This window comes from Podarcis cretensis (genome assembly GCF_951804945.1).
Source record: "Podarcis cretensis genome assembly, chromosome: 3".
Classification (NCBI taxonomy): Eukaryota; Metazoa; Chordata; class Lepidosauria; order Squamata; family Lacertidae; genus Podarcis; species Podarcis cretensis.
The window spans coordinates 125442238-125469889 of NC_137172.1; the positions used below are offsets into that span (position 1 = coordinate 125442238).

The following is a 27652-nucleotide window of genomic DNA, read 5'->3' on the forward strand; positions in this document are numbered from 1 at the left end:
ATAGATGTGATCATGTCTCCTTCGATGAAGGTGCCATGGTCTGATCACTACGCTCTGAAAGCCAGGATTGATTTTCCACCCCCACCCTGTTTAAGTGGCGAGCCAATTTGGGCTCGCCCGCAGAGGCTGATGGACCCTGATAGATTCCGTCAGGTCTTGCGGGACCTTTCTCCCCCTGGCGACTCATTGACTGAGCTTGTTGAGGGCTGGAATATCCAGCTCCTAGCAGCCATCAATGAGATCACACCTAGGCGCCCTCTGCGACCCCGCAGAAACTGGGCTCCCTGGTTTACCGAGGAGCTTCGGAAAATGAAGCGGGACCTCAGACGGCTAGAGCGAGTATGGCGGGGTGCCCGTGACGGAGCCTCAAGAACATCTTATGGGGTTTTTATGAAAACCTACGAGATGGCAGTGAAGGCCGCTAAGAAATCCTACTTCTCGGCCTCCATTGCCTCTGCTAGCTCTCGCCCGGCGCAATTATTTAGTATAATTAGGTCTTCAACGTCCCTTGAAGGACAGCCAAATTTAAATAACAATTTGACACACAGCTGTGAGGCATTTGCGAGCTTTTTTGTGGAGAAGGTCCTGTTGCTAAAGCCAATGCAATTCTGGGCTGCATCAATAGGAGTATAGCATCTAGATCAAGGGAAGTAATAGTGCCACTGTATTCTGCTCTGGTCAGACCTCAACTGGAGTACTGTGTCCAGTTCTGGGCACCACAGTTCAAGAAGGACACTGACAAACTGGAACGTGTCCAGAGGACGGCAACCAAAATGGTCAAAGGCCTGGAAACGATGCCTTATGAGGAACGGCTAAGGGAGCTGGGCATGTTTAGCCTGGAGAAGAGGAGGTTAAGGGGTGATATGATAGCCATGCTCAAATATATAAAAGGATGTCACATAGAGGAGGGAGAAAGGTTGTTTTCTGCTGCTCCAGAGAAGCGGACACGGAGCAATGGATCCAAACTACAAGAAAGAATCATAGAATCATAGAGTTGGAAGAGACCACAAGGGCCATCGAGTCCAACCCCCTGCCAAGCAGGAAACACCATCAGAGCACTCCTGACATATGGTTGTCAAGCCTCTGCTTAAAGACCTCCAAAGAAGGAGACTCCACCACACTCCTTGGCAGCAAATTCCACTGTCAAACAGCTCTTACTGTCAGGAAGTTCTTCCTAATGTTTAGGTGGAATCTTTTTTCTTGTAGTTTGGAACCATTGCTCCGTGTCCGCTTCTCTGCAGCATTAGGAAGAACTTCCTGACAGTAAGAGCTGGGGGATATCATTCATTTGTCCCTTGGCACCGGGATATTCCATGGGGAACTGAAGAAGGCAGTGGTGCGCCTGCTCTTAAAGAAAACATCATGAGATCCCTTAGATCTATCCAATTACCACCCGGTTTTGAATTTTCCATTCCTGGGTAAGGTGATTGAGAGAGCGGTTGCTGAACAGCTTGGTAGGCTTCTGGATGAAACATCGGCTCTGGATCCATTCCAGTCCGGCTTCCGTGCTGGTCATGGGACCGAGACGGCTCTGGTCGCCCTAACAGATGATCTCCGCAGGCAGCTGGATCGAGGTGGGTCAGGGCTGCTGATTCTTCTAGACCTGTCAGCAGCCTTCGATATGGTCGATCACGAACTCCTGGACCACCGCCTTGCCGCCGTGGGGATCCAGGGCACAGTCCTTCAATGGATGCGCTCGTTTCTCTCTGGTCGGGGACAGAGGGTGGCGCTTGGGGGGGAATTGTCATCGCGCCACTCCTTGGTGTGTGGAGTGCCTCAGGGTACGATACTCCCCCCGATGCTTTTTAACATCTTTATGCGCCCCCTTGCCCAGCTTGTCCGGAGTTTTGGGCTGGGTTGCCATCAGTATGCCAATGACACCCAACTCTATCTGTTGATGGATGGCCATCCTGACTCGGCCTCAAACACACTGACAGAGCTGTTCCACCAGGCCTTTGGTCAGGGCGCAGCCTGACTCCCTCCTTTGGCAATCTTCACAGAACGTTAGCTTGATGGTTGCCATCAATTTGATTTTAATTAATTTTTATAATGAAATGTTTTTAGAATGTTGGATTATTTTGATTGTTGTTAGCCGCCCTGAGCCCGGCTTCAGCTGGGGAGGGTGGGATATAAATAAAATTATTATTATTATTATTATTATTATTATTATTATTATTATTATTATTATTTACCTACTAGCTTAGCTTTGTGATTATATACTAAATATAAATTACTTTTTTATTTTTTAAACTATCTGTGGAAAGTTGTGGAAATCCTAGGAATGCTGTGGCAGTGTGGCCTCAGTTGCTGGCTCCTTCTCCTGCTGCTGCTGCGAAGGGGACAGAGGGGGGAAGCAGGCCCCGGAAGCAGGGGGGCAGCAGCAGGAGGAGGAGCCGCCCACTGCCGTATTCCTGATGTGACGTTGACAATGTCAGCCCCAATCTCCCTCCCGTTGGCGCCTCTGCCTCCAATAATGTTTGTAGCTGTCCTACCACAGCCCTCTCCACCAGTTTCCCCCAAAGTGGGTATTTCTAGCTGTTCAATAGCTGCTTCGGTCCAAACGGGTCCAGAGCCAGCTGCTGCATCACTGGCTCTTTCAACGCAGCAGGGACCACCTCTCAGGTATTCTGGGAAGGGTGGGTGTTGGATGGAGTTGTCAATTACTTTCCTTAATAACTGTATGAAATGACTAAGGCTCTGATTTTTAATTGTATGCATTTATTGAAGGTTTATTTTTTTAAAAAAAGTCTCATGGTGCTTGGATCTCTGCAGCTTCTCAGCCCAGCAACCACTACCTAGAATGACCAGGATATCACATCACAAGTGGCTGAAAATCCTTGGCTGAAATTATCAGAAGAGAATGATTTCCTTCCAACTCTAAAGTCTCTGTTCCATGTCCACTTTCCATACAAGAGTTGTATGCAAATCTGCTATGCAAACTGTTGGCATCTAAACTCCTGGCATCTAATTTAAAGTCTAGGTTCAGCCTTAGAACATATTAACTTTGACTAGATGAAAGTACCACTGAGCAAGTGTAAAATGTATTATTTTCATTTGTGAATGCAGACTAATAGTTTCAAGAAAGTAACGTGATTTATACTAAAACGGCTAACGTCTGATTTCATTTTTAAAGAAACCTGTACCTGGACATAAGCACCTTCTAAAATAATGACAATTATTCTAGGACAATAAATTGTTAGCAGGTATATTCCCAGGGACCTTATGACATGCAACCAGAAAAGTCAATCATTTCGTCAGTCCAGTTGTAAACAAAGACTGCAGCAGAGATGGAGCGGGCTTCCAAATGTCCAGGCGTTTCACTTCCATTTTTTCCCTTTCTAATTCTTGCTGCTTCTCCTTTATGTGGAAAGGAATGCTAGAGCGGGAGGCCATGATGGGGGAGATAAAAAACACACCAATTAATCGTAGAGTTTCACTGTCACAACAGAGTAAATTCAAAGCTGTGCACCCAAAGGTCATGCTCCTTGGCATGTAAATACACATGTAAAGATAAAGGTAAAGGGACCCCTGACCATTAAGTACAGTCGTGGATGACTCTGGGGTTGCGGCGCTCATCTCACTTTACTGGCCGAGGGAGCCGGCGTACAGCTTCCGGGTCATGTGGCCAGCATGACTAAGCCGCTTCTGGAGAACCAGAGTAGACACAAATGCCGTTTACCTTCCCGCCGAAGTGCTGCCTATTTATCTACTTGCACTTTGATGTGCTTTCGAACTGCTAGGTTGGCAGGAGCAGGGACCAAACAACGGGAGCTCACCCCGTCGCGGGGATTCGAACCACCGACCTTCTGATTGGCAAGTCCTAGGCTCTGTGGTTTAACCCACAGCACCACCCGCGTCCCGAAATGCACATAAAACTCATAAAACTCACCTCAAAAAGCAGACAGGCATTACAAGCTCAGAAATTTGTGCTTTGTCTACTCGGGATAGCAGTATTACAGAAATGTCATCTTTGGTTCTACTTTAGACATGTTTTTCACTTGGGACTGCTGCCTAAGCTCCTTGAGGCTGTTTGTCCCCTCCCTTCCCTCATGTCAAAGGCAGGGGCCTTTGGTGCAACCTGAAGAGCAAGAGCTACAGACCTGTTGCTTTTTGCATGCGGTTCGAAGCTTCAGATCTCTGCAAGGGGAGCAAGAGCCCAGAGTATTCCACCAAACAAGGAAGGTACTTAATTTTTTTCCACCTGGAAAAATGATGTCAGACCATGTGGATCTTCTAAAGAAGCTGCTGCCCTGACTCTATGGAGATAGCCCAGAACTGACCAATTCTCCATAAGTGAAAAGCGAGGAGGACTAAAGAAAGAGAAGGTCAATGCCAAAGAGTGGCAAATGTTGCTTGAAAATAACTTCTATCCATCATTAGATTTACCCACAGATTTGGATTATGTGGGAGCAGAAGCAGAATGACTGGAATATTTGCAGTCCTCCCACCCTGATAAAAAAGGCAATGTTGCCAGTACAACTGATCAACCTTCACTGCTTCATGTTTACATCATCAGTTCCTCTCAGCTGGAAAGTCAGCAGTGCTCAATCCCGACAAAGCCTGAGCAAAGGGAGTAACCTGATATTTGCAGATCCAATCCCTCGGCTGAGATGGTAACAGAATCACTAGGAGCTATTAAACTTGGTCAGATGCCCCAAAAGAAGCCTGCTCTAGGTCCTAGTGTTCCACCAGTTTTCTTGGAATCCAGTATGGCAATAGATCCATTAGCAGTCAGACTGCAGAAAGAGAAAACCTTGGCTCCTTCTGAGTTACAGCCATTCCCTAATGAGGCTGAGGAAGAACTGTTCAGTTCCTTCAAAATGACTTTGGCCACAATGCACGATGATATCATAAAGAGACTGAGCAAAGATACAAAGTAAAAGGTCAAAAGTCAAAAATACAACACAAAGCTAGTGAAACAGTAGAACAAAAGCTTATAGAAACAAGAATACAGGAATTCAGGAAAATGAAGGAAGGATGCAGTGTTGTGAGTCAGAACAAGCCTGAAGTTGCTGCTTCACAAATGGCAGAGGCAAGTGCAAAGTAATACAAAGAGAATTTCTGCAGGTCATGTAGTTGCTATGCACGAAACCTGGATGTTCACAGAAACTGTAGTTAATCTGCAATTTACTGTTTACTATCATTACTATCATATAATGATTTACTATCATTAGTATACCAAGTAACTCCCATAAAGAGTGGCAGACCAAGAAGTGGCAGACCCTTTGAGAGCCACAACATCCTAAGACACAGTAACTCCTCTAGAAGCTCTCGGCCCTATTGGTCTCTCCTGGTGAAAATACAACCCTTGCCACTTATTCAGCATCTATTCTACCTCAGAGTTCCACATTTACTAAATCTGCGAAATGAGTATCCAAGTCCATGGTATATTTTAGTGTCTGAACTGATGACTTAACCAGACTCATCTTGAATTCAGCAGGATTTGCTTCTGAGCAAGTTAGGATTCTGCTTTTGGGTGCCTTAGTTAGTATGGAGAAGGTCTTTTCAGAGGGAGAGCATAGGAAGAGGAGAAGGAAGAGGAGGGTGGTGGTCATTATTATTATTATTATTATTATTATTATTATTATTATCCATTTACATCCCACACTTCCTCCCAAAGCACCCCAGGCTGAGCAATCAGACCTCAAAGGACTGGGGAACTGTTGTTTTTGCTGCAAAAGACTATCAGGGCTACCTCTTTGCAAGGGAGCACACAGGAAAACTGATTGATTTGCAAGTATCTCTTGATGACTGATGGGACGCAGGTGGCGCTGTGGGTTAAAGCCTCAGCGCCTAGGACTTGCCGATCGAAAGGTCGGCGGTTCGAATCCCTGCGGCGGGGTGCGCTCCCGCTGCTCGGTCCCAGCGCCTGCCAACCTAGCAGTTCGAAAGCACCTCCGGGTGCAAGTAGATAAATAGGGACCGCTTACCAGCGGGAAGGTAAACGGCGTTTCCGTGTGCGGCTCTGGCTCGCCAGAGCAGCGATGTCACGCTGGCCACGTGACCCGGAAGTGTCTCCGGACAGCGCTGGCCCCTGGCCTCTTAAGTGAGATGGGCGCACAACCCCAGAGTCTGTCAAGACTGGCCCGTACGGGCAGGGGTACCTTTACCTTTACCTTTACCTTGATGACTGAGCAATATGCATGTATTGTAGTTTATGGTATACCTTTTTAAAAAACTCAATATATCAGACAAAAAAACAGAAGACAGACTTGTAAAAAATAAAACTGCAGCAGACTGGAAAATACCAGATGGAAGTGGGAATGAATTTTGGAACCACTTGAGGCACATCCATATAACCCTAAGTGAATGTAGAGAGGATTTCATGAGGCCTGTGCAAGAGGCATTTGTGCAGCACAGCAGAGTTAAAGGTTTCAAAAATGCAAATGACCTTACACTAACATTTTTGTGCTTATCTCCAACATGATTTGTCAATCAAAGGAGAAATCCATTGTATATTCAAGTCAATCAAAGGGAGTTTTAGGCAAAGAAGGATTATATATTTTAAAAGCCTCTTTATACAAGCCTGAATTCTTTGTGGGTGCTCTCCCTTTTATATTCTCGCTATAAGCTGCAAAGGGCTTTAGCCACCACAGGAGGGAGGTAAAGCTACAGTTTTCTAGCTTGCACAATGGAAACTAAAAGAATTGGAAACTAAAATGAAGGAAGTAGAACCATGAAATATACCCTCATCTCTTTTACACTCTAAAATTTATAAAACCTCATAACTCCAAGATTCTATTCTATTCTATTCTATTCTATTCTATTCTATTCTATTCTATTCTATTCTATTGTATTCCAGCTGTTTCAGGATTGGAAAAGTATTTCCTAGGGCCATTTCACATGAAACAAAATAACCTAACAAAAAGTTAGTTTTGTTAGTTTGTCAGGTGTATGTGATTAACACAAGTATTTTACAACAATCCCGCAGAGTGCCTCTACCAAGTGTGGCTTCCTATTGTTGTTTTTTTCTGTGGCAAAGCAGACACATTAATTCATCATGCATCATTTCCTACAAGAAAGGCCTTCATCTTGCATGAAGAATCCTAGAGGGTCCTGGCATCTTGCCTGAGGCGTTGTGAAGCAAAGTGGTACTGAGCTCATTGCATGGCTGGTGTATCAGATGAGGGGCCACACACCACCCAAAATCACTCTGGGACACCCATCTCCAACTGCTGCCACCACCCCCACCCCGTTTGCTGAAAGATACCCCATGCCAGAGCCTAAGTTCCACCAACACATGTAATCAATAAAGTTGTGGCCATTTGAATTCCAGATCGTTGTCTGCCTGAGTCTGTACTCTCAGACTTTGCCTTGGAATGAGAGCAGGGAGGTACTGCAACTGGGACTGCAATTGCTGGTCCTTCTATGTGGCTGTTGAATACTAGGTTTTAATACACTAGTTTTTGGTTTTAGGATACTGAATACTTGCTTTTAATACTTTTGCTAATTTCCTTTGTTAGTTGGACTTCAAGATATAAATAAATCACCAACTGAATCACATACAGTACACAAAAAGTAAATAGTTACTTTCTTAGTTTTTCGTTGCAAGATTAACAGCTGGCTTGACCTCTTCATGTCATGCTTAAAATAAGCTCTTTAAAAATTTAGAATCATAGAATCATAGAGTTGGAAGAGACCACAAGGGCCATCGAGTCCAACCCCCTGCCAAGCAGGAAACACCATCAGAGCACTCCTGACATATGGTTGTCAAGCCTCTGCTTAAAGACCTCCAAAGATGGAGACTCCACCACACTCCTTGGCAGCAAATTCCACTGTCAAACAGCTCTTACTGTCAGGAAGTTCTTCCTAATGTTTAGGTGGAATCTTCTTTCTTGTAGTTTGGAACCATTGCTCCGTGTCCGCTTCTCTGGAGCAGCAGAAAACAACCTTTCTCCCTCCTCTATGTGACATCCTTTTATATATTTGAACATGGCTATCATATCACTGTTACGATATGGATGCAATGCAGCTGCAAAGTGCTAGCTTGAAAAGTAAACATGATGGGACTGCCCGTGGGAATCAGAGGGCAGTCATTTCACAGTGCGAAGCACCGGAATTAGCTCAGAGTGTAATATGAGCTCTTCCATTTGTTCCTATCCAGGAAGTGTTTGTCTCTTCACTGCTGGAGCTTGAAGAGAGCAGTCATGTTTTTTGTAACGCTGCAAAGACAGAAATAAAGGCATGTAAATACGTTTCTGTCTATGTTTTTCCCCTGCCCGGGGGGGGGCAGGAAAGAGGGGTGTGTTCTTCTCACGTTTGAGAAGAATCGCCGATCGAGACCTTGCCTGCGCCTGCTGGGGAATGCAGCCAGGGAGGTCAACAGGGAATCAAGACGGGTGCCTGGGAGAGTTGCATGGAACAAAAGTGTCTGTATGCAAGTGAACAAAGAATTGCAAAATGGGAAGAAGGCGCAATTGCTGAGTTCACATTTGCCACATGAGTATTGGGCGGAATCGCTATTGTGTTTTTGTTACTCGTGGTTGAGAAAGGTTTCAAAAGGTTTAGGATGTTCTCCTTTTGAAAAGCTATTTCACAGAAAACCTTCTGTTGCCCATTTTAAGGTTTTTGGGTCTCATGTCTTGACTGAAGCTCCAGGTGGAGTAAAGAATGCCAGAGGCATTTTTGTGGGTTATGAAAAGGGTCTCTACAGAGTAATTTTGTCTGAATCTGGTCAGGTGATTCTCACAAAATTTCTAGAGAGTGCTCCTGAACAGGAGAGAGTAATTGTTCACACATTTCCCACTGAGGACAATTCAGATGATGATGATGATGATTTTACTGATTACAGTGGTATTGAGAGTGACAGTGATAGCTCAAAGAGCTCAGTTGACACAGTCATTGAGAGGAAATCTCACACAATAGCTAGACCTTCACAGGTGGAGGATGAACCACTGCTTACTATTGGAACTGGTTCTCCAAAGAGTCCTGAGACTGAACCAGTGAGCAGAGAGGATCAGCACCTCGTACGCAGGTCCGAGAGAGTTACAAAGGGTGTACCACCCAAGAGGTATTCAAAAGAGTTTGCTAACTCAGCTGTTGTATGTGTTACTATTGTTGACAACTCAAGACAGGTTGAAGCTGTGTCAAAGTCAGAGACAAAGACACGACAGGGAGTTGCTAAGTGTAACACTACATTCCCTAGCCAAGGTAATGCAGATGCGCTCGTTCCTTGGAAGTTAAACAACCAGAGAGGTACACTGGGGAAACCAGTGGCGGGTAGTTCCAAAGGCGGAACTGAAACAACAGGGGAGTGTTATATGTATAACAACTGTTTGTTTTCTTCTCTGGATCAAGCTATGTCCGCAGCACACATTGATTCATATGGGGGAGTATGTTACGATATGGATGCAATGCAGCTGCAAAGTGCTAGCTTGAAAAGTAAACATGATGGGACTGCCCGTGGGAATCAGAGGGCAGTCATTTCACAGTGCGAAGCACCGGAATTAGCTCAGAGTGTAATATGAGCTCTTCCATTTGTTCCTATCCAGGAAGTGTTTGTCTCTTCACTGCTGGAGCTTGAAGAGAGCAGTCATGTTTTTTGTAACGCTGCAAAGACAGAAATAAAGGCATGTAAATACGTTTCTGTCTATGTTTTTCCCCTGCCCGGGGGGGGCAGGAAAGAGGGGTGTGTTCTTCTCACGTTTGAGAAGAATCGCCGATCGAGACCTTGCCTGCGCCTGCTGGGGAATGCAGCCAGGGAGGTCAACAGGGAATCAAGACGGGTGCCTGGGAGAGTTGCCAGTTTCTCCTGATAAAGGGATTGATATCACCCCTTAACCTCCTCTTCTCCAGGCTAAACACGCCCGGCTCCCTTAGTCGTTCCTCATAAGGCATCGTTCCCAGGCCTTTGACCATTTTGGTTGCCCTCCTCTGGACACGTTCCAGTTTGTCAGTGTCCTTCTTGAACTGTGGTGCCCAGAACTGAACACAGTACTCCAGGTGAGGTCTGACCAGAGCAGAATACAGTGGCACTATTACTTCCCTTGATCTAGATGCTATTTACTAGATCTATTTACTAGAGTTGCAAGTGACTCTTAAGTGCTTCACCAAAAGCCCCTGAAAGCATAACCTGGATGCTCTGTGACTTAGTTCTACATATAAACGTCTGAACCAGGACAGTGGCATATCAATTTCCCTTGCTGCTCTCTAGCTAGGGGCGGAGGCTAAAGTTTGCATTTAAAGGTGAATCTACTGAATTCACACTTTCCAATGATAACCAAAACTCAGTCATTATGCAAATTTTGTACTTACCCAAATTTTGCAATTCTCCAACCAACCCATGCATTATATTAGGAGAAATTACTTGTGAAAATGTGTATATTAGTTGAAACTGCATATGAAACTGTGTTTATTGGGATAAATTAACATAAAGCGCTGAATGAAAAATGAGAAGCAGAGATAACTGAAATTGGCATTTCCTTCCCTATTCTCCAAGGGTAGGATTACTTTGTTTGTCTTAAAGCATAAAACAATAAAAGCATACAATGGCAGAGTATTAAATGAAATACTAGATACATACCAAGGAACTCCTGGCAGGTGCTGGAGAGGAATAAACGTATCTGACTGCTTTATATACTTGGAACTATTAAAAAGAAAACAAAAGCCATTTGGACTTAGGGAACAGACACATCATTGATTTTGATTTGATTTGGTTTGGCATTACATGTGCAAAATCCTAATGCTGTTGCTATGAGGTGCAAGTTCTTTCAATAATAGAACCCACATTTCTTGTTCAAGACTATAGAAGATATATGGATTTGTTTTTTCTTGACAATAAAATGAGTTCACTTGTAAAAATTGCCTCTGAGCTTCTACAAGTTTGGAAATTTCTCTATATAAATCTATGGCTTTTTGCTTTGGTTCCAGAAAGTCACATACAGGTCACCATAGACATCAAATATTTCTCACAATATATGTACTTAGAAAGACTGCAGCTTGTTTTTTAGAAATCTCTCTTGAAAATAGCAAAACAATAGCATAAATCCTAGCAGCCACATCAAACGTCATTATCGCAAAATCTCTAGCTTCTTAAAGGGTTTTGATGGCCAACAGTGGCACAAAAGGCACAAGTTAATGCCCAAAAGACAACTGTCATGCTGATGGCAGAAAATCTGTGTTAAACAATGTAAAGACAGATCTGTGTGTCTCCTTTGGGAAGACAAAGATTTACAGGACCAGTCTGGCAATATTTTATTCCATTATCAAGCTGTAATTTCCTCTCCAAGATCCTCTTCCCACTGTAACCTTAAGTTTATGAAAGACTTGTGTATTAGCATCTAACATTAAGCTATGCATTTTTTAAATGAAACCTTTGCTATGCTGAACAGGGTCTAAAATAAAGGATTCAAAACAATAGCTTGGGCCTTAATAGGGATGTAGGTCATAAAGTATGAAATGTGGTGGGGTTGCACTCCAGTGACCTCTTGCCTGCTCTGTAGTTGAGGCCCACTTAGAGGCATAGGCCGAGTATAAAAGGTTGGCATGAAAAACAAGCACTGTGTTTTCCAAGGTGGAAGATACAGATATTTGTCTAAACAAAAAGGATGGTGAAGCAGTAGTAACAAAGGGGAGAGACTTGAAGAAAGTCTAGATCAAGGTGGGGAACCTCCATCCTGCAGCCATAGTTACAGCTGGCATGGGTCCCAATTTGGGTTACAAATGCACACCTGACACTGTGCGTCACCATGTGCAGGACAGGAAGGGATTCAGCAGCCAAGGAACAATTAGGAGTCTTAGAATTATGTCATTTTATTGAGATCAATATTTTAGTCATGTTGGACTCAGGTGCTGTATCTTATTGCATTTGTAGTTTTGTATATGATTCACTTTTTATTAATGTGTGTACGGTCATACCTTGGTTGTCGAATGGAATCCATTCCGGAAGTCCGTTTGACTTTTAAAAACGTTCAAAAACCAAAGCTCAGCTGCTGATTAGCTGCAGGAGTTTCCTGCACTCAGTCGGAAGCTGCGTTGGATGTTCGGCTTCCAAAGAACGTTAGCAAACTGGAACACTCACTTCTGGAGCCGAAATATTTGAGTCACAAGGCGTTTGAGAACCAAGGTACGACTGTATATTGTTTAGAGAGATTTATTGCTTAATTGTGTCACTTTAAATGTGGAATGTGATGATCACTGTTATCATCAGCCATCACAGGGCTGAGTGTGGAACTTGCCTCCCAAAGTTCACTGGAGGCAGGGTTGGTCCCAGTTTGTGGAAGTCTTTGCTTTGTTCTGGATAGGCATAAGGGTGGTCTCCCAGTGTCACCAACGGAATACCATTTCTGGAGGCATCTTCAGTCACTGTGATGACAAACAAAAACACACCTAGATAGGATACTGGGGACAAAAGTTTAGTTTCTACCATTTGAACCGTAGAAAAAGATCTATTTGAGTCATGCACATAGATAACATTAATTTAAAGCTATGTATGCCACTATAACCCCTTCATGGATCCCTGCCTTGTTGTGGCGAAGGGGCTTGAATAACCCCAAGAAGCTCTGAGCCATGCCGTGCAGGACCACCCAAGATGGACAGGTCAGAGCCGAGAGTTTAGACTAAATGTGATCCACCTGGAGAAGGAACTGGCAAACCACTCCAGTATTTTGCCAAGAAAACTCCATGGACATAAAAAGGTGCCGCTTTGAGAAGAAAGTGAGTTTCCAAGGCATGCTCTGGTTCATAGGGTCACGTAGCGTCGAGCATGACTAAGACGACTAAACAACAAATGCCACTATAAACCTAAAACCACTTTCTTAAATTTTAAATAGAAGCATCTGCAGTACCGGATTATGGTGAAATCTACACACATATAAAAATGCTGTGAAAATGTTTTTTTTAAAAAAAGTTTTGAAAAATACATTGAATTTGGCATAGGTCACTGTCGCTATCTAGTGTCACATTTGTATATTGCACTTTACAACACATTTAAAATGTTTTATTTGCAGCTGTGTAGATGAGTCCATAGTCACACTCTTGAAATGCTGCAATTCTGACCCATGATACATGATGTCCTTCTTTATGAGAGGGTCGGGGGGGGGCAAGGCAGTTGCTCCTGTGTGATCTCTTAGTGACCTCTGATACCTTGGTGGCATTGGATCTGCAACCAATCAGGGCAAGGAATAACACGGAACTAGACAAAAAGTGGCAGGTTTTCGGAAACCTTTCAGTAAACATTTCAGGCCCACCTTCTTGATCACAAAAATATTCAAGCCAAAGCATCTGCTGTATTTCATTAATATATCTATACCCCAATTTTCACGGAGTATAAATTTAAAATAACATGAATAAACAAAAAGCAATGTTAAAAGAGCAACAGATTTTCAGAGCCTTGGAGGCAGGGGGCAAGGCTATAGATATGGGGGGAAATGATAATCATCTATACCAGGGGTGACTAACCAAGGACTTGAAGGTGTCACCCAGTCCCCTAAGAGATGTTGTGGCCCTTGAAGATGGCTTTATTCTAACAAGTGTTGAGTGCTCCGGTGGATCCACAGCGGTGACAATATGCTGTCAAATGGATGTGGGTGGGTGTTCACTTCCAACCCCATTTAAAAATTACTAAAAAGTTTTAAACTATTTTTTTAAAAAAATGCTTTAAAAAAAAGCTCATTGTTCCCACGTCTCCCATTGCGATACTGTGATTCCAGAGGTTATATACATATGTGTGTGTGTGTATATATCATGGCACCCACCCCACGCACACGCACACTGTAATGCCAGTCAGCTTTGTAGCTTCCCAAGGAGTCCCAAAGTGGTACCGTTTGAAATGTTTTAAATTATCTATCTATATTTACAGACCACTCTTGTGGGTCCTGATGCAATTTGGTGATGCCAAAATGTTTTGTGACACCCCTCCTCTCATTCCTCCTTTTTTAAAATGGCAAATTTAGGGCACACACACTTTGACATCCCCACTTTCAGCTGTAGCTCACAGAGATTTGACCTCAGTGCAGTTTTTGGCCTGAAAAAAGTTGAGTGACCTATACATTGAAAAATAAAAAGGAGGCAAAACTCACATGTGGCTGATTCCACCTTGGAAAATGTGTATGAAAACATGAGAACTGAACCTCATAGTTTTGGTAGCCCAAAACTTTAAGATATTAAGATAAAGAATTAAAAGAGGTTTCTATGGTGTTACCATATTTCTTCTTTCCAAAGCACATTTCCACTGTCCTTTCAGATGTTGTGGTTTTGTTTCTGAGGTGTACACCCTCAAAGAAACACTTTTTCCCCGTGTGATAAGTGTGACCAAAGGAACTTGGATAAAATGTCCATTCTGTGTCTGAATTCTCATTATCTCCTAAAGAAGAGAGAGAAATTGTAAGAATGGCTGAGCTTTCTTTTCTTTTTATCTATTTATAGTAATTTGAAAAATAAAGAATATTTCAACAACATTTCAAATTCAACATTTAGTCATTCAGCCTAGGACTTCCCCTCCATCCCTCCATGGTTCCCCCAAAATTCCAACTCCTGTTGCGTATTATAATTATTCTAAGTCTTCACTTCTTCCTAAAAAATCCCTCCACCATACCTTGGATCTCAAACGCCTTAGCTCCCGAACAAATTGGCTCCCAAACAGTCAAAACCCGGAAGTGAGTGTTCTGGTTTTTCGAACGATTTTTGGAAGCCGAATATCCAGCGTGGCTTCTGTGGCTTCCGATTGGCTGCAAGATGCTCCTGCAGCCAATCAGAAGCTGCGCCTTGGTTTTTGAACGGTTCCAGGAGTCGAACGGACTCCCAGAACGTATTCTGTTCGAGAACCAAGGTACGGCTGTACTTTGCACTGCTGTCTTTTCTCAAATCCTACTTGCGTTTTATCAGGTTTCCATGGAGTTTTTCAGTAATCTATTGCAAATGTATACATGGTTGCCATGAGGTAGATGACATCACATACTCTTCTGCTGATTTGCCCCCTGTACACAATGCCTAGAGGGAAATTTATATTTCTGATTCTTAATTGGCTTCCAGGTTGATCCACACAGGAAGTGCCCGTTGAACTCCTAGCAGATAAACATTAATAATAATAATAATAATAATAATAATAATAATAATAATAATAATTTATTTATACCCCGCCCATCTGGCTGGGCTTCCCCAGCCACTCTGGGTGGCTTCCAACAAAATATTAAAATACAGTAATGCATCAAACATTAATAGATTCCCTAAACAGGGCTGCCTTCAGATGTCTTCTAAAAGTTTGGTAGTTGTTGTTCTCTTTGACATTTGGTGGGAGGGCATTCCACAGGGTGGGTGCCACTACCGAGAAGGCCCTCTGCCTGGTTCCCTGTAACTTGGCTTCTCGCAGTGAGGGAACTGCCAGAAGGCCCTCGGCTCTGGACCTCAGTGTCTGGGTAAAACGACGGAGATGGAGACGCACCATGTGGCCAAATTTGTGAATTTATTTTTATGTTGTAAATTCTTACAGGTTGCGTTGTACGATTTCAGATGAAAGTTTCCTTTGTCATCTATTGTAAAGGCCTTTGGCTATAAACAATAAAATTGATTGAATGAGCTTTTAAATAATCCACAAATATTTATCAGTCATCCTTAAAGTCTGTCTCTTTTTGATCTCCAATTTAACAAGCCAAACTTGCCAGTTCTACATATTCTGTCAATTTCAGCTGCCATTCTTTTCTAGTAGGTAGCACCTCTTCACGTCATTTTTGAGCTTACAATATTTGCGCTTCTGTTATTGCATAAAGAAATAGATTCACCTGTTTTGGAGCAACATCTGTTCCAGTTATCCCTAATAAAAAGGCCTCTGGTCTTTTTGGGACAGTTAGTTTAAGTATCTTTTTTATCTCATTATAGATCTGCTCCCAAATGTCTTTAGCCACTTTACATGTCCACCACATGTGGGAAAATAAACCTTCTTTATGCTTCCAACAGACATCTGATGCTGATTTAGACATCTTTGCCAATTAATATGGTGTTAGGTACCACCTGTATATAATTTTCAGGAAGGTGGGCAAACCATACTAAGACCATGGTTTCCTCCTGGACTTGCTCCAGGGCATGGGAATTGGGGCCACGGTCTTATAGGACCAAGTCCAGAGAGGGGCATTGGGAGAGGGCCTCTCAGCTATTTCATACCTTTATGAAGCTGCTGGGAGCTTCATCAGCAGTTTGGGGGCAAGGTGCCATCAGTTTGCTGATGACCTACACATGAATCAGGAGAGATCATGCACTCTCTGGACACAGGGGTGAAATAGATGAGGAAAAACCAGCTGAGCTTGAATCCTGGCAAGACAGAGACACAATGGTTGAGTAGCTCCCATGTCTGAGAAACTGGTCAGTTGCCTGCCCTGGGCAGGCTTGCAGTTTGGGGGTGCTTCTGGCACCATTTCTGTCCCTGAAGACTCAGGCAGCTTCATTGGCTAGAAGAGCCTTTTATCAGCTGCAACTGGTTGGGCAGCTGTGGCCATTCCTGGACCCGGAAAGTCTTACAACAGTACTTCATGCATTGGTTATTTCAAGACTGGATTACTGCAATGCGCTGCATGTTGGGCTGCCCTTGCACCTGATCCAGAAACACAATTGCTGATAGGAGTGAGGCCTTGTCTGCGTATGTCACCTGTGCTCACAGAGCTGCCCTGGCTGCTGATTTGCTACTGGGCCAAATTCAAGGTAAAGTCCTTAACAACTTGGGTCCAGTGTAGCTTTGAGATCCCCTCACTCTACATGTGCCACTTTGATTGGCAGAATTGGCACTAAAACAGGTGCCAGATGACACACACCTGTTCTGCATTTGTAAGAACTCAGTCATTTCATATGGCAGCAGCTGCACTCTGGAACTCCCTGCCTGTTGAGGGAGTTTGCTGTACAGTTACTCGTTTTGGCTCCTGCTAAAAACATCATTCTTTAGACAAGCTGACCCAGATGTTTAGAAAGTTGAGGTAGCTTTCAACTTCAATACATAACATTAACTTGTGTTAATGTATACCTGAAGGAGCGTCTCCACCCCCATCGTTCTACCCGGACACTGAGGTCCAGCACCGAGGGCCTTCTGGGCGGTTCCCTCACTGCGAGAAGCCAAGTTACAGGGAACCAGGCAGAGGGCCTTCTCGGTAGTGGCGCCCTCCCTGTGGAATGCCCTCCCACCAGATGTCAAAGAGAAGAACAACTACCAGATTTTTAGAAGACATCTGAAGGCATCCCTGTTTAGGGATGCTTTTAATGTTTGACGTATCATAGTATTTTAATACTCTTTTGGAAGCCGCCCAGAGTGGCTGAGGAGGCCCAGCCAGATGGGCGGGGTATAAATAATAAATTATTATTATTATTATTAAGCCAGGGGTAGGCAACCTAAGGCCCGGGGGCCGGATGCGGCCCAATCGCCTTCTCAATCCGGCCCATGGACGGTCCGGGAATCAGCGTGTTTTTACATGAGTAGAATGTGTGATTTTATTTAAAATGCATCTCTGGGTTATTTGTGGGACATAGGAATTCATTCATTCATTTATTTTCAAAATAGAGTCTGGCCCATCACATGGTCTGAGGGGTGGTGGACCGGCCCACGGCTGAACAAGGTTGCGGACCCCTGCTTTAAGCCCAAATCCAATTTGTCATGGCCAGTGGCTAGTACAAGAAAGTTATTTGGATTTGGCTCTAAGTATGGTTGTGATTTTTTCTTGATTTTATTGTCTGAACAAAGAAACACTTTGAGGTATCTTACAATCAAGCAGTGTATACATTTCCTGAAACAAATAAGATGTAGACTAGGAATTAATTCTCTGAGAGGGGGAGACGTGGAATCAAGGACCCTGAATCACCAGCAATTTCCCACACAGGCCACCACTGTAATGCTGCCCCCAACGGTCATGTCGCCTCCTGTGTTTTGGCTTCCACAAGGTGCTGGAGGAAGCCGGTGACAAATGTATTTGCCATTCCAGCCTGCTCGGACTGCAGTCAGGGGCCCTGCAATGCCTCAGTGGAGCAGCAGTGAAGAGGGGTGTCGCAGTGCCATCGGGGAGGCATTTGCGTGTGAGCTGCTTGGACCTTTGTGCACATTGGGGTGGCTTTATGTCTGGAGACCTTGGCAGAAACCTCCATGCAAACTGCCAGCATTTCATGGCACTATTTCTTCAGCGTTACTCACGAGAAGACTTCTTCTGCAGTTGGACCTCCGCAAATCGGTCGCTTTCTTTTACCAGATTTGCTTTAGGTGGAGGTTCACTGGAATGCTTAGGAGAGCCAGAAGAGGAATTTTGAGAAGGATCATGCCTGACAAAAACAAAATGGAAGGAAGGATCACTTACTTATTAGTTGTCAGAATAAACCAATACTGGCTGGATCTTTATGCATCTGGAACCTACCCAGAGGGATCTGCTTCTTGGGAGGGCTTACAGGATGCATCTGGATTTCCTTGCCTGCCATCGTGCTGCAGGGATGTTAATATTGTGTCTTGTTTCTGGGGCTCAGTGGGTTTACTTGTTGTGTTGCTTAGTTCTGGAAGGCAAGCAGCAATAAATAAACTTCCTCTGAAGTCAGCTGAAGATGCCTAGACACATGGCAAATAAACAAAAAAACACTTCTGACTTTGCAGGATCCTGGTATTATACTTGCAGGAAGAAAACACCCTTTTGTGGAAACATACAAGACTACAACTCTTTAGCCCTGCCTTGACCAATTGCAGAACCAGAGTTGTACTTCACATTAAAAGGCTACATGTTTCCCTTTACATGGAGGCAGCTACTAATGGCTAATTATTTACACCTGTTTACACATATCCAGATGGACATGACTTTGTGGGCTAACATAATAAAATCAGCCTCAAGGAATCTAGATGGGATTTACTTACTTACTTAAGGTAAAGGTAAAGGTAAAGGTAAAGGTAAAGGTAAAGGTAAAGGTAAAGGTAAAGGTAAAGGTAAAGGTAAAGGGACCCCTGACCAGTCCAGGGCCGACTCTGGGGTTGCGGCGCTCATCTCGCTTTACTGACCGAGGGTGCCGTCGTACAGCTTCTGGGTCATGTGGCCAGAATGACTAAGCCGCTTCTGGCGAACCAGAGCAGCACACGGAAACGCCATTTACCTTCCCGCCAGAGCAGTACCTATTTATCTACTTGCACTTTGACATGCTTTCAAACTGCTAGGTTGGCAGGAGCTGGGACCGAGCAACGGGAGCTCACCCCGTCACGGGGATTTGAACCAACCGCCGACCTTCTGATCAGCAGGTCCTAGGCTCTGTGATTTAACCCACAGTGCCACCCGCGTCCCACTTACTTACTTACTGGCAGCTAAAAACATATACAATATAGTAGTTTAAAAGTAATTAAACTATAATAAAATTAAAATGATATCAAAACAAACAATAAAATACAGAGAGTAACAACTGCACAGCACAATTCAAAGCCCTTTCCTTCAAATCAGTTGGTTCCCCAAAGCCTGCTAGAATGATACTGTCTTCCCCTGCAGGTGGAAGGACCGTGAGGAAGGAGCTGGCCTGGCCTCCAGAGTCTGGTAACTGCTACCAAAAAGGCCTCAGGTGAAGCCCTCCCCCTCTGTGCCTCTGCATGAGGTACCTCTGGAATTTGTTTTGATTGGTTCATGACACGCTCCGCTTTCTTTTAATTGCACAAGAGACTTGTGTCCCTTAGCATCGAGCAAATTTTCTTTGCCCTATGTGACATACCCTCCAACATTTCTGCGATGAAAATAGGGATGTCTCTTTCCATAATCATAATTTTACTAATTATACCCCATACATCTTACTGGGTTGCTCCAGCGACTCTGGGCAGCTTCCAACATATATAAAAACATAATAAAACATTTTAAAAAACCTTCCCTAAACTGGATTGCCTTCAGACAGCTTGGGGTTTGGATAACTCCAGATTCTGCCCAAATACCTGTTTTCCAGCTTTAGCTAGCCTCTTTTCCTTGCTATTTATTTATTTATTAAATTTGTATACTGCCCTTCATTCATAGATCTCGGGACAGTTAACAACATAAAAACACAAAATACATAATTGTCAGGGGCTCAGGAGCAGAGGCACAGGGAAGAGAGGAGATGGAGAGCGAAGGGGAAGAATCCGAGGGGAGCGTAGGAGAAGAGGACAGTGGACCGAGGGATTCCATGAGCCTCTCCAGCGAATTGGAAGATTCACAGAAGGGGGCGCCAGTGGCCAGGGGTAGGGGGTTCCCAAGGGGAACGCCCCAGGAGCAAGGGGGCAGCAGGGACTCCCAGAGCAGTAGCTGGAAATCAGGACCAGCTTCCCCACCAGAGCAGAGGGGGGGGGAAGAGTCCCAAGGATCGGGGCCAGTGCATTCCCCACCAGGGAGAGAAGATAAGGCAGTGCGGGACAGCAGAGAATGAGGATTGGGAACCGGGTCCTAAAGCCCGCCGGAGGGAGGGGGAGGAGCTAAGCGACTCAGCGTCGGAAGAGTCCAGAAAGGGCAATGCCCCAGCGGGCAGGAGGACCCAGAGGAGGAGAGAGCAGCGTAAAAGGTGGAGCAGGGCTAGGATCTTAAACTGGTGTCATAGGGGAGGAGACTCAGACGGGACTTCGCCGATCTAGGGTTTAAGACGTAGGGCTGCACGCTGTGGCTTTGAAATGGAAACTGAACTTCAATAAAGACTTTTGTACATTACTACAGCCTAGCGTTGGTCCTCTGTGAGCTGGGACCTAGAGGCAGCTCTGACAGTAAGTCCCGTCTCTTTAAAACCTCGCAACGTGAGTGGACGTAGCGAGGGGCGAAGATTGGTACTTCGCGAGCTCACGAAAGCAGCACAAGATGACTACCGAAGAACAAATGGCAGCCCTGCAAAACGCAGTGACACAACTTAACGCAGAAATACTAGCGTCCAGGAAGAGAGAAGAGGACGCAGCTGCTGTCTGCAAGGATCTGCAAGCCAGGTTGGAAATGTTGACTAAACAGGGGCTACAGGGAGCCAGACCAGAGGGAATTGGGCTGGGAAAGAGAGGAGGCAGCCTTGTGTCTCATTTTGATGGGAGTCTGCAGCACTATCCTAACTTCAGAGCAGACGTGGTTTTTGCGCTAAAGTTACTGGAGAAGGACTTTAGAGATGAGCAGGAGAAAGTAGGCTTCATACTAACTCATCTCCATGGAGAAGCTAAAGCGTGGTTGCGCAATCTGTGGAGAGATAATGATCCAGCCCTCCAAAACGCGAATGCCTTCATTAAGGCAATGGATGCTTGTTTTTTATCAGCGATAGATGTAGATGTAGCCAGAAAAGAGATACATGGATTGAAACAAGGCAGAGCCACTGTGAGGCAATATCACTCCCGCTTTTTTGCATTGGTCAATGCGCTGGGATGGGAAAAAGATTCAGCGGCCGTCAGGGACCTGTTCTGGGAGGGGTTGAACGGGGCTGTGAAAGACGAAATCGCAAGGGGGGAGAGACCCCAGAGCACTCAAGAAGTTGTCCAGAGAGCGCTGACGATTGGGGTGCGTCTGGAAGAACGTCCTTGGAGCAAAGACGAAGGGCATTGGGGACGCACGCCAGCGAGAGCGCCTCCCTTCTTTCCCAGGGACTCAGCGCGCGCTCAATCCACGCCTCCACTGGGAGGGGGAGCGGAGCCGATGGAGATAGGTGGTGCCAAGGCTCAGTCAGCAACCAGAGCCCTAACACCGGGAGCAGCCAAAGCGAAGCCTCCTAGAGGGAACAGGAAGTGTTACATCTGCGACAGTGCTCAGCACATGGCAAAAGAGTGCCCCCAGAGGCTCCACAAGCACACTGCAGCCTCAGCAACAGTAACAGAAGCAGCTCAGCAGAGAGAACCACAGCAGGGAAACGACGAAGTCTGGCTGGAAGCAGAGCCACTGGGGCCCAGCCAGACGAGTCAGTGAAGCAGTCCCCAGGAATCTTACAGCCCACAGCCCCCTCCCGCCCAAACCAGCTCACCGCAGCACTCCAGCTTCCCAATGGGCTCACCATGGAAGTCCCTATTACCATTGACTCTGGTAGCAATGCAGACTTTATAGGAGTGGATTTCATCAAGCAACATAGCATAGCGCTCCTGCCTGCCACGATGCCCCTGAAAGTAGTGACAGTCGATGGAAGAGAATTGCTGGGGGGTCAGGTGGTACAGCAAACGCCACCAATGGTGATGCGAATTGGAAATCACCGCGAAGTCATCAGCTTCAATGTCACCCACCTGTCAGACACGCCCATAGTATTGGGCATGAGCTGGTTGGACAGGCACAGCCCGGCATTGGCATGGTACCGGCGTAAATTGACCTTCTGCTCCTCCTACTGCGCAGAACATTGCATCATGACTAACCAGGAAGACGAGGGGCAAGAAGATGACCCACAGCTACAACTGGGCATGCTGCAAGCGGTACCCGACAAGTACAAGGCGTTTTTGGAGGTCTTCTGCGAGAAGGAAGCGGACAAGCTGCCTCCCCACAGACCCTACGACTGCAAGATTGACCTACTACCGGGGGCGACGCTGCCGACTGGAAAACTGTATTCCATGTCTGAAGACGAACTGCAAGAGCTCAGCGAGTTCATAGATCAAAACTTGAAGCGGGGATTCATCCGGGAATCCAAAGCAGTGGGGGGCAGTCCTGTGTTCTTCGTGAAGAAAAAAGACACGCCCCAAAAGAGGTTGGTAGTTGATTTCAGAATCTTGAACTCGAAAACCAAGCCCACGGCTTTCCCGATGCCCAAGATCGACGACTTGCTCGCGACGGTGAGGAAAGGACGCATCTTCACCAAGTTGGATCTACGAGGGGCGTACAATCTTATACGCATGTGGGAGGGCGACGAGTGGAAGACGGCCATGTTTATGCCCTTGGGCACCTATGAATATAGGGTTATGCCGTTCGGTTTACAAAATGGCTCCCACTGCTTCCAAGCCTTCATGCATCACGTGTTAGCGGGGCTCCTCTACAAGAAGTGCGTCTGCTTCCTGGACGACATTCTGATCTTCTCGGAATCGCAGGAGGCTCACGAGAGAGATGTCAAGGAAGTCCTGCAAAGACTACGGGAGCACAGACTTTACGCCAAACTGGAGAAGTGCCAGTTCGACATGACGGAGGTGGATTTCCTGGGCTACAAGCTGTCCGACAAGGGAATCGCCATGGACAGCGCCAAGGTACGCTCGGTACTGGACTGGAAAAGCCCGCGCAATCGGAAGGAGGTCCAGAAGTTTGTCGGCTTTGCCAACTTTTATCGCAAGTTTATCAAGGGTTTCGCTATGCAGACGGCGGCCATCACGGACACCCTCAGCTCCAAGAAGAAGAAGTTCATCTGGACGGAGCAGGCGGAGCAGTCCTTTCAGAAACTCAAGCGTCTCTTCGCTTCCGAAGAACAACTGCTACATGTGAACCCCAGCAAACCCATGAGGGTTGAGACGGATGCCTCCGACAGAGCCGTGAGGGCAGTCCTATTGCAGCAAGACCCGCAAGGGGATTGGAGGCCGTGTGCTTTCTACTCCAGGAAACTCAGCAAGTCGGAGCAGAACTACACCATCTGGGACAGAGAGTTGCTGGCCATTCATGCAGCCTTCAAGGCGTGGCGGCACTTCCTCATCGGAGCCAAACACACAGTGCAGGTTCGCACGGACCATAAGAACCTAGAATACTGGCGCACGGCGCGGTTCCTGAATCAGAGACACATCCGCTGGGCGGAGTTCTTTGCAGATTTCGACTTCAGGATAGAATATATCCCAGGAGACAACAATATCATGGCTGATGTGCTATCCAGGAAGCCGCAGTATCTGGAGGAAGCAGCACCGGTAGCGGCCAAACACATTTTTGCACCTAAGGCGTGGGCATGCGCTTCGGCCACCGTGGACCTGGAAGCAATACGGCACGAGCTTCGAACGGATTCCTTTGCACGATCCAAGATGGAGGAGGTGCGCAGCGGCGGAGCGAAGGACGACGAGTTCCAGATACGCGACGGACTGCTCCTCCGCAAAGGGGCCATCTACGTGCCGGGAGATGAACTCCACGCGAGAGTACTGCAACAGCTACACGACGCACCCAGCGCCGGACATTTCGGCAAGGACAAGACGGTGGAATTAGTAGCCAGAGACTTTTGGTGGCCCAAGATGTGGGGAGAAGTCGCGGATTACGTCACGAGGTGCGACACATGCCAAAGGGCCAAGCCAGTACACAGACCGCCGGCGGGACTGTTGGAACCGCTACAGACCCCGTCCGAACCGTGGGAGAGGGTGGCCTTGGACTTTGTCACTGATCTGCCCAGCTCGAGGGGCAAAACAGCAGTACTCGTGGTAGTCGACATGTTCACCAAGATGGCGCACTTCATTCCTTGCGCGAAGGTGGCCACAGCGGAACAGACAGCCAAGCTGTTCATAGACCACGTGTTCAAGGTGCACGGCCTGCCACGGTCTATCCTGTCCGACCGGGGGCGCCAGGTCATCTCGAGTTTCTGGCAGAAGCTGATGGGAATCCTGAACGTCAAGGTCAACCTAGCGTCGGCAAGACACCCGCAGACCAACGGACAAGCGGAGAGGGTCAACGCCATCATGCAGCAGTACCTGAGATGCTACGCGAACCAGCAGCCCTCGACCTGGGTGGACTACCTACCGCTGGCCGAGTTTGCCTACAACAACACGAAACACGTGTCCACGGGGGTGACACCGTTTTTCGCCAACAATGGGCGACATCCCAGGACCTTCCCGGGCTTAGAGAAAGAGGGGGAGGGGGAGCCGCAGGGAGCAGAGGCATTGGCAGAGGAGTTACAGGAGGTCCATGAACAGCTCCGAAGGCAGTTAGAGCTAGCAAAACACGTGTACAAGATGCAGGCAGACAGACACAGGAGAGTTGGGGAGGACATACGGGTAGGGGACTGGGTCTGGTTAGCAGCCCAGGCAGTGCCGGCCAGATCATTAGCTAAGAGGAAGCTCGGACACAAGCAGCTAGGCCCTTACCTAGTCGAGGCACAGATCAACCCAGTGGCCTTCCAGTTGACACTACCGGAGGGATCCAGAATGCACCCGGTCTTTCATAGATCGGTGCTCACGCCCTACAAGGCACCTCACAGGTTTCAGGCGCCAGGGACAGCTCCTAGCCCGCTTAGAGACGCACCCACGACAGGGGGGTCGCCGAGGGCGGAGCCGCTCAACGAGGTCACGGAGATTTTGGACTCAAGATGGGGGGAAGAGGGGGTTGAATATCTCCTCGCAAGGGAAGGTACCCCGGCCAGCGCCAACAGCTGGGTACCGTACTATGCGGTGGAGGAGCACTACCTCAAAGACGAGTTCCACGCACTCTTCCCACACAGGCCCATGCCAGAGGATTATTTCGACGAATATCTTTTCACACCCACACTTTCAGCCAGCACGTTCCGGGGTTTCTCTTCAGATGAGGACACGGCGCCGGAGACTAGCTCCCCAGAGGGGTCCCTCTCAGGGTTTGGCACAGGCGGCTCTTATTGGTGGGAAGATCAACCTGAGGGGTGGCGGCGCAGAGAACTGCCGAGCGGGCCTGCGCACGCAGCGTCACCCCGGCGACAGGGGGAGACGGAGTCATGGACGTGTTGGGGGAGGATCCGGGGTTCGAACACACCGGCAGAGAGATGGAAGCTGGGGAGATCGACGTCGACGAGCCCGTTAAGGACTGGCCGGATCTAACCGGCTGGAGGCACACCGCGGGGGAAGAACTGTATCCTGCACTCACCCCCACAACACTGGAGCACCCAGAAGCCACGCCAGAAGAGGGGGAGGGGGAAGGGGGGCTTCGAGGGGGGGATGGATGTCAGGGGCTCAGGAGCAGAGGCACAGGGAAGAGAGGAGATGGAGAGCGAAGGGGAAGAATCCGAGGGGAGCGTAGGAGAAGAGGACAGTGGACCGAGGGATTCCATGAGCCTCTCCAGCGAATCGGAAGATTCACAGAAGGGGGCGCCAGTGGCCAGGGGTAGGGGGTTCCCAAGGGGAACGCCCCAGGAGCAAGGGGGCAGCAGGGACTCCCAGAGCAGTAGCTGGAAATCAGGACCAGCTTCCCCACCAGAGCAGAGTGGGGGGGAAGAGTCCCAAGGATCGGGGCCAGTGCATTCCCCACCAGGGAGAGAAGATAAGGCAGGGCTGACCACGCCTCCATCAGAAAGTCGGACAACGGAGGAGAGGTCAGATCCAGCCAGTGTCACGGAAGAGGGAAGCAGTGACCGAAGTAGTGTAACGGTTAGGAGAAAGGTCACTGGGTTGGCGCGAGAGGCAAGTTCAAATGTACAGGAGTGTGGGACAGCAGAGAATGAGGATTGGGAACCGGGTCCTAAAGCCCACCGGAGGGAGGGGGAGGAGCTAAGCGACTCAGCGTCGGAAGAGTCCAGAAAGGGCAATGCCCCAGCGGGCAGGAGGACCCAGAGGAGGAGAGAGCAGCGTAAAAGGTGGAGCAGGGCTAGGATCTTAAACTGGTGTCATAGGGGAGGAGACTCAGACGGGACTTCGCCGATCTAGGGTTTAAGACGTAGGGCTGCACGCTGTGGCTTTGAAATGGAAACTGAACTTCAATAAAGACTTTTGTACATTACTACAGCCTAGCGTTGGTCCTCTGTGAGCTGGGACCTAGAGGCAGCTCTGACAATAATAAAAAGCACAAGCACACATACACACAAAAGCCAACACCCCCCTCCCATAAACACATTTTAAAAGGGCATTGGACAACAATCTGTCAAAGGCCTGGTTAAAGAGGAACATTTTCGCCTGGCAACATAAGGTGTAAAAAAAGGTAGGTAAAGTTAAAGGACCCTTGGACAGTTAAGTCCAGTCAAAGGTGACTATGGGGTTGCGGTGCTCATCTTGCTTCAGGCCAAGGGAGCCGGCGTTTGTCCACAGACAACTTTCCGGGTCTTGTGGCCAGCATGACTAAACCGCTTCTGCCACAACAGGGCACCAAGACAGAAACACCATTTATCTTCCCACTGCAGTGATACCTTTTTATCTACTTGCACTGGCGCACTTTCAAACTGCTAGGTTGGCAGGAGCTGGGACAGAACAACAGGAGCCGACCCCGTCGCAGGGATTCAAATCGCTGACCACCTGATCAGCAAGCCCAAGGGGCTCAGCGATTTAAACCACAGCACCACCTGCATCCCTAACTTATTAGCCAGGTTGTAATGAAATGCGAATCACAGCCAACAGAGTTTGAGTTTTTGATAACATGATCACAAAATGAACAGCTACAAGGCAGTGAATCCCTTCCCTGCGGATGGCACAAGCACATAGGAATATATCTCATACCAAGTCAGAGCATTTCTCACTTTAATTCACTTGTTAAATGCAGCAGTGCAGCAATTAAACATTAAGCCACAGGAAGGCACAGGAACACAGGAAGCTGCCTTAGGCTGAGTCAGACCAGGGCTGTCTGCACTGGCTGCCACGGCCCTCCAGAGTTTCAGGCAGGAGTAATTCCCAGCCTTTCCTGGCAATGCTGGGTTCAAACCTGGGACTTTCTATACAAAGCATGAGCTCTGCTGCTGAGTTATGGCTCCTCCCAAGTCCTAATGGCAGGCAACAAAATCATTCTGATTCAAAATTTAGCTTTAGACTGAGAAACAATGCATTACCAGCAGCCCTCCCCATGCTTGCTATGCTCTGCACTCATTTGACTCTAAGCTGCAAGGGCCCAGGGGGCTTTGCACCAGGGAGTTTCAGTACAAACCCCCATCTGCGCCCGCCATCCTGCTGTCGCCTGGGTGCCAAGGAAACAGAAGCAAACAAAAG

At 47.1% G+C, this 27652-nt stretch overlaps 1 protein-coding gene across 3 annotated transcripts; it reads right to left on the reverse strand.

The window, feature by feature from the left end:
• Positions 1-2698: 2698 nt before the first annotated feature.
• Positions 2699-27652, reverse strand: SPATS1 (spermatogenesis associated serine rich 1). 3 transcript variants are annotated; one of them, XM_079970107.1, is made up of 7 exons: positions 27591-27625; positions 18318-18450; positions 18101-18225; positions 14141-14302; positions 12177-12303; positions 10523-10585; positions 2699-3376 (listed from the first exon to the last, which is right to left on the reverse strand). In XM_079970107.1, the coding sequence occupies exons 1-7, from the start codon at positions 27607-27609 to the stop codon at positions 3247-3249; spliced, it is 759 nt and encodes a 252-aa protein (XP_079826233.1). In that variant the 5' UTR covers positions 27610-27625; the 3' UTR covers positions 2699-3246. The 3 variants fall into 3 exon arrangements, with proteins under 3 accessions (XP_079826233.1, XP_079826232.1, XP_079826234.1); XM_079970106.1 differs by having other exon boundaries at positions 18318-18502; positions 27591-27614; XM_079970108.1 differs by having other exon boundaries at positions 3192-3376; positions 27496-27652.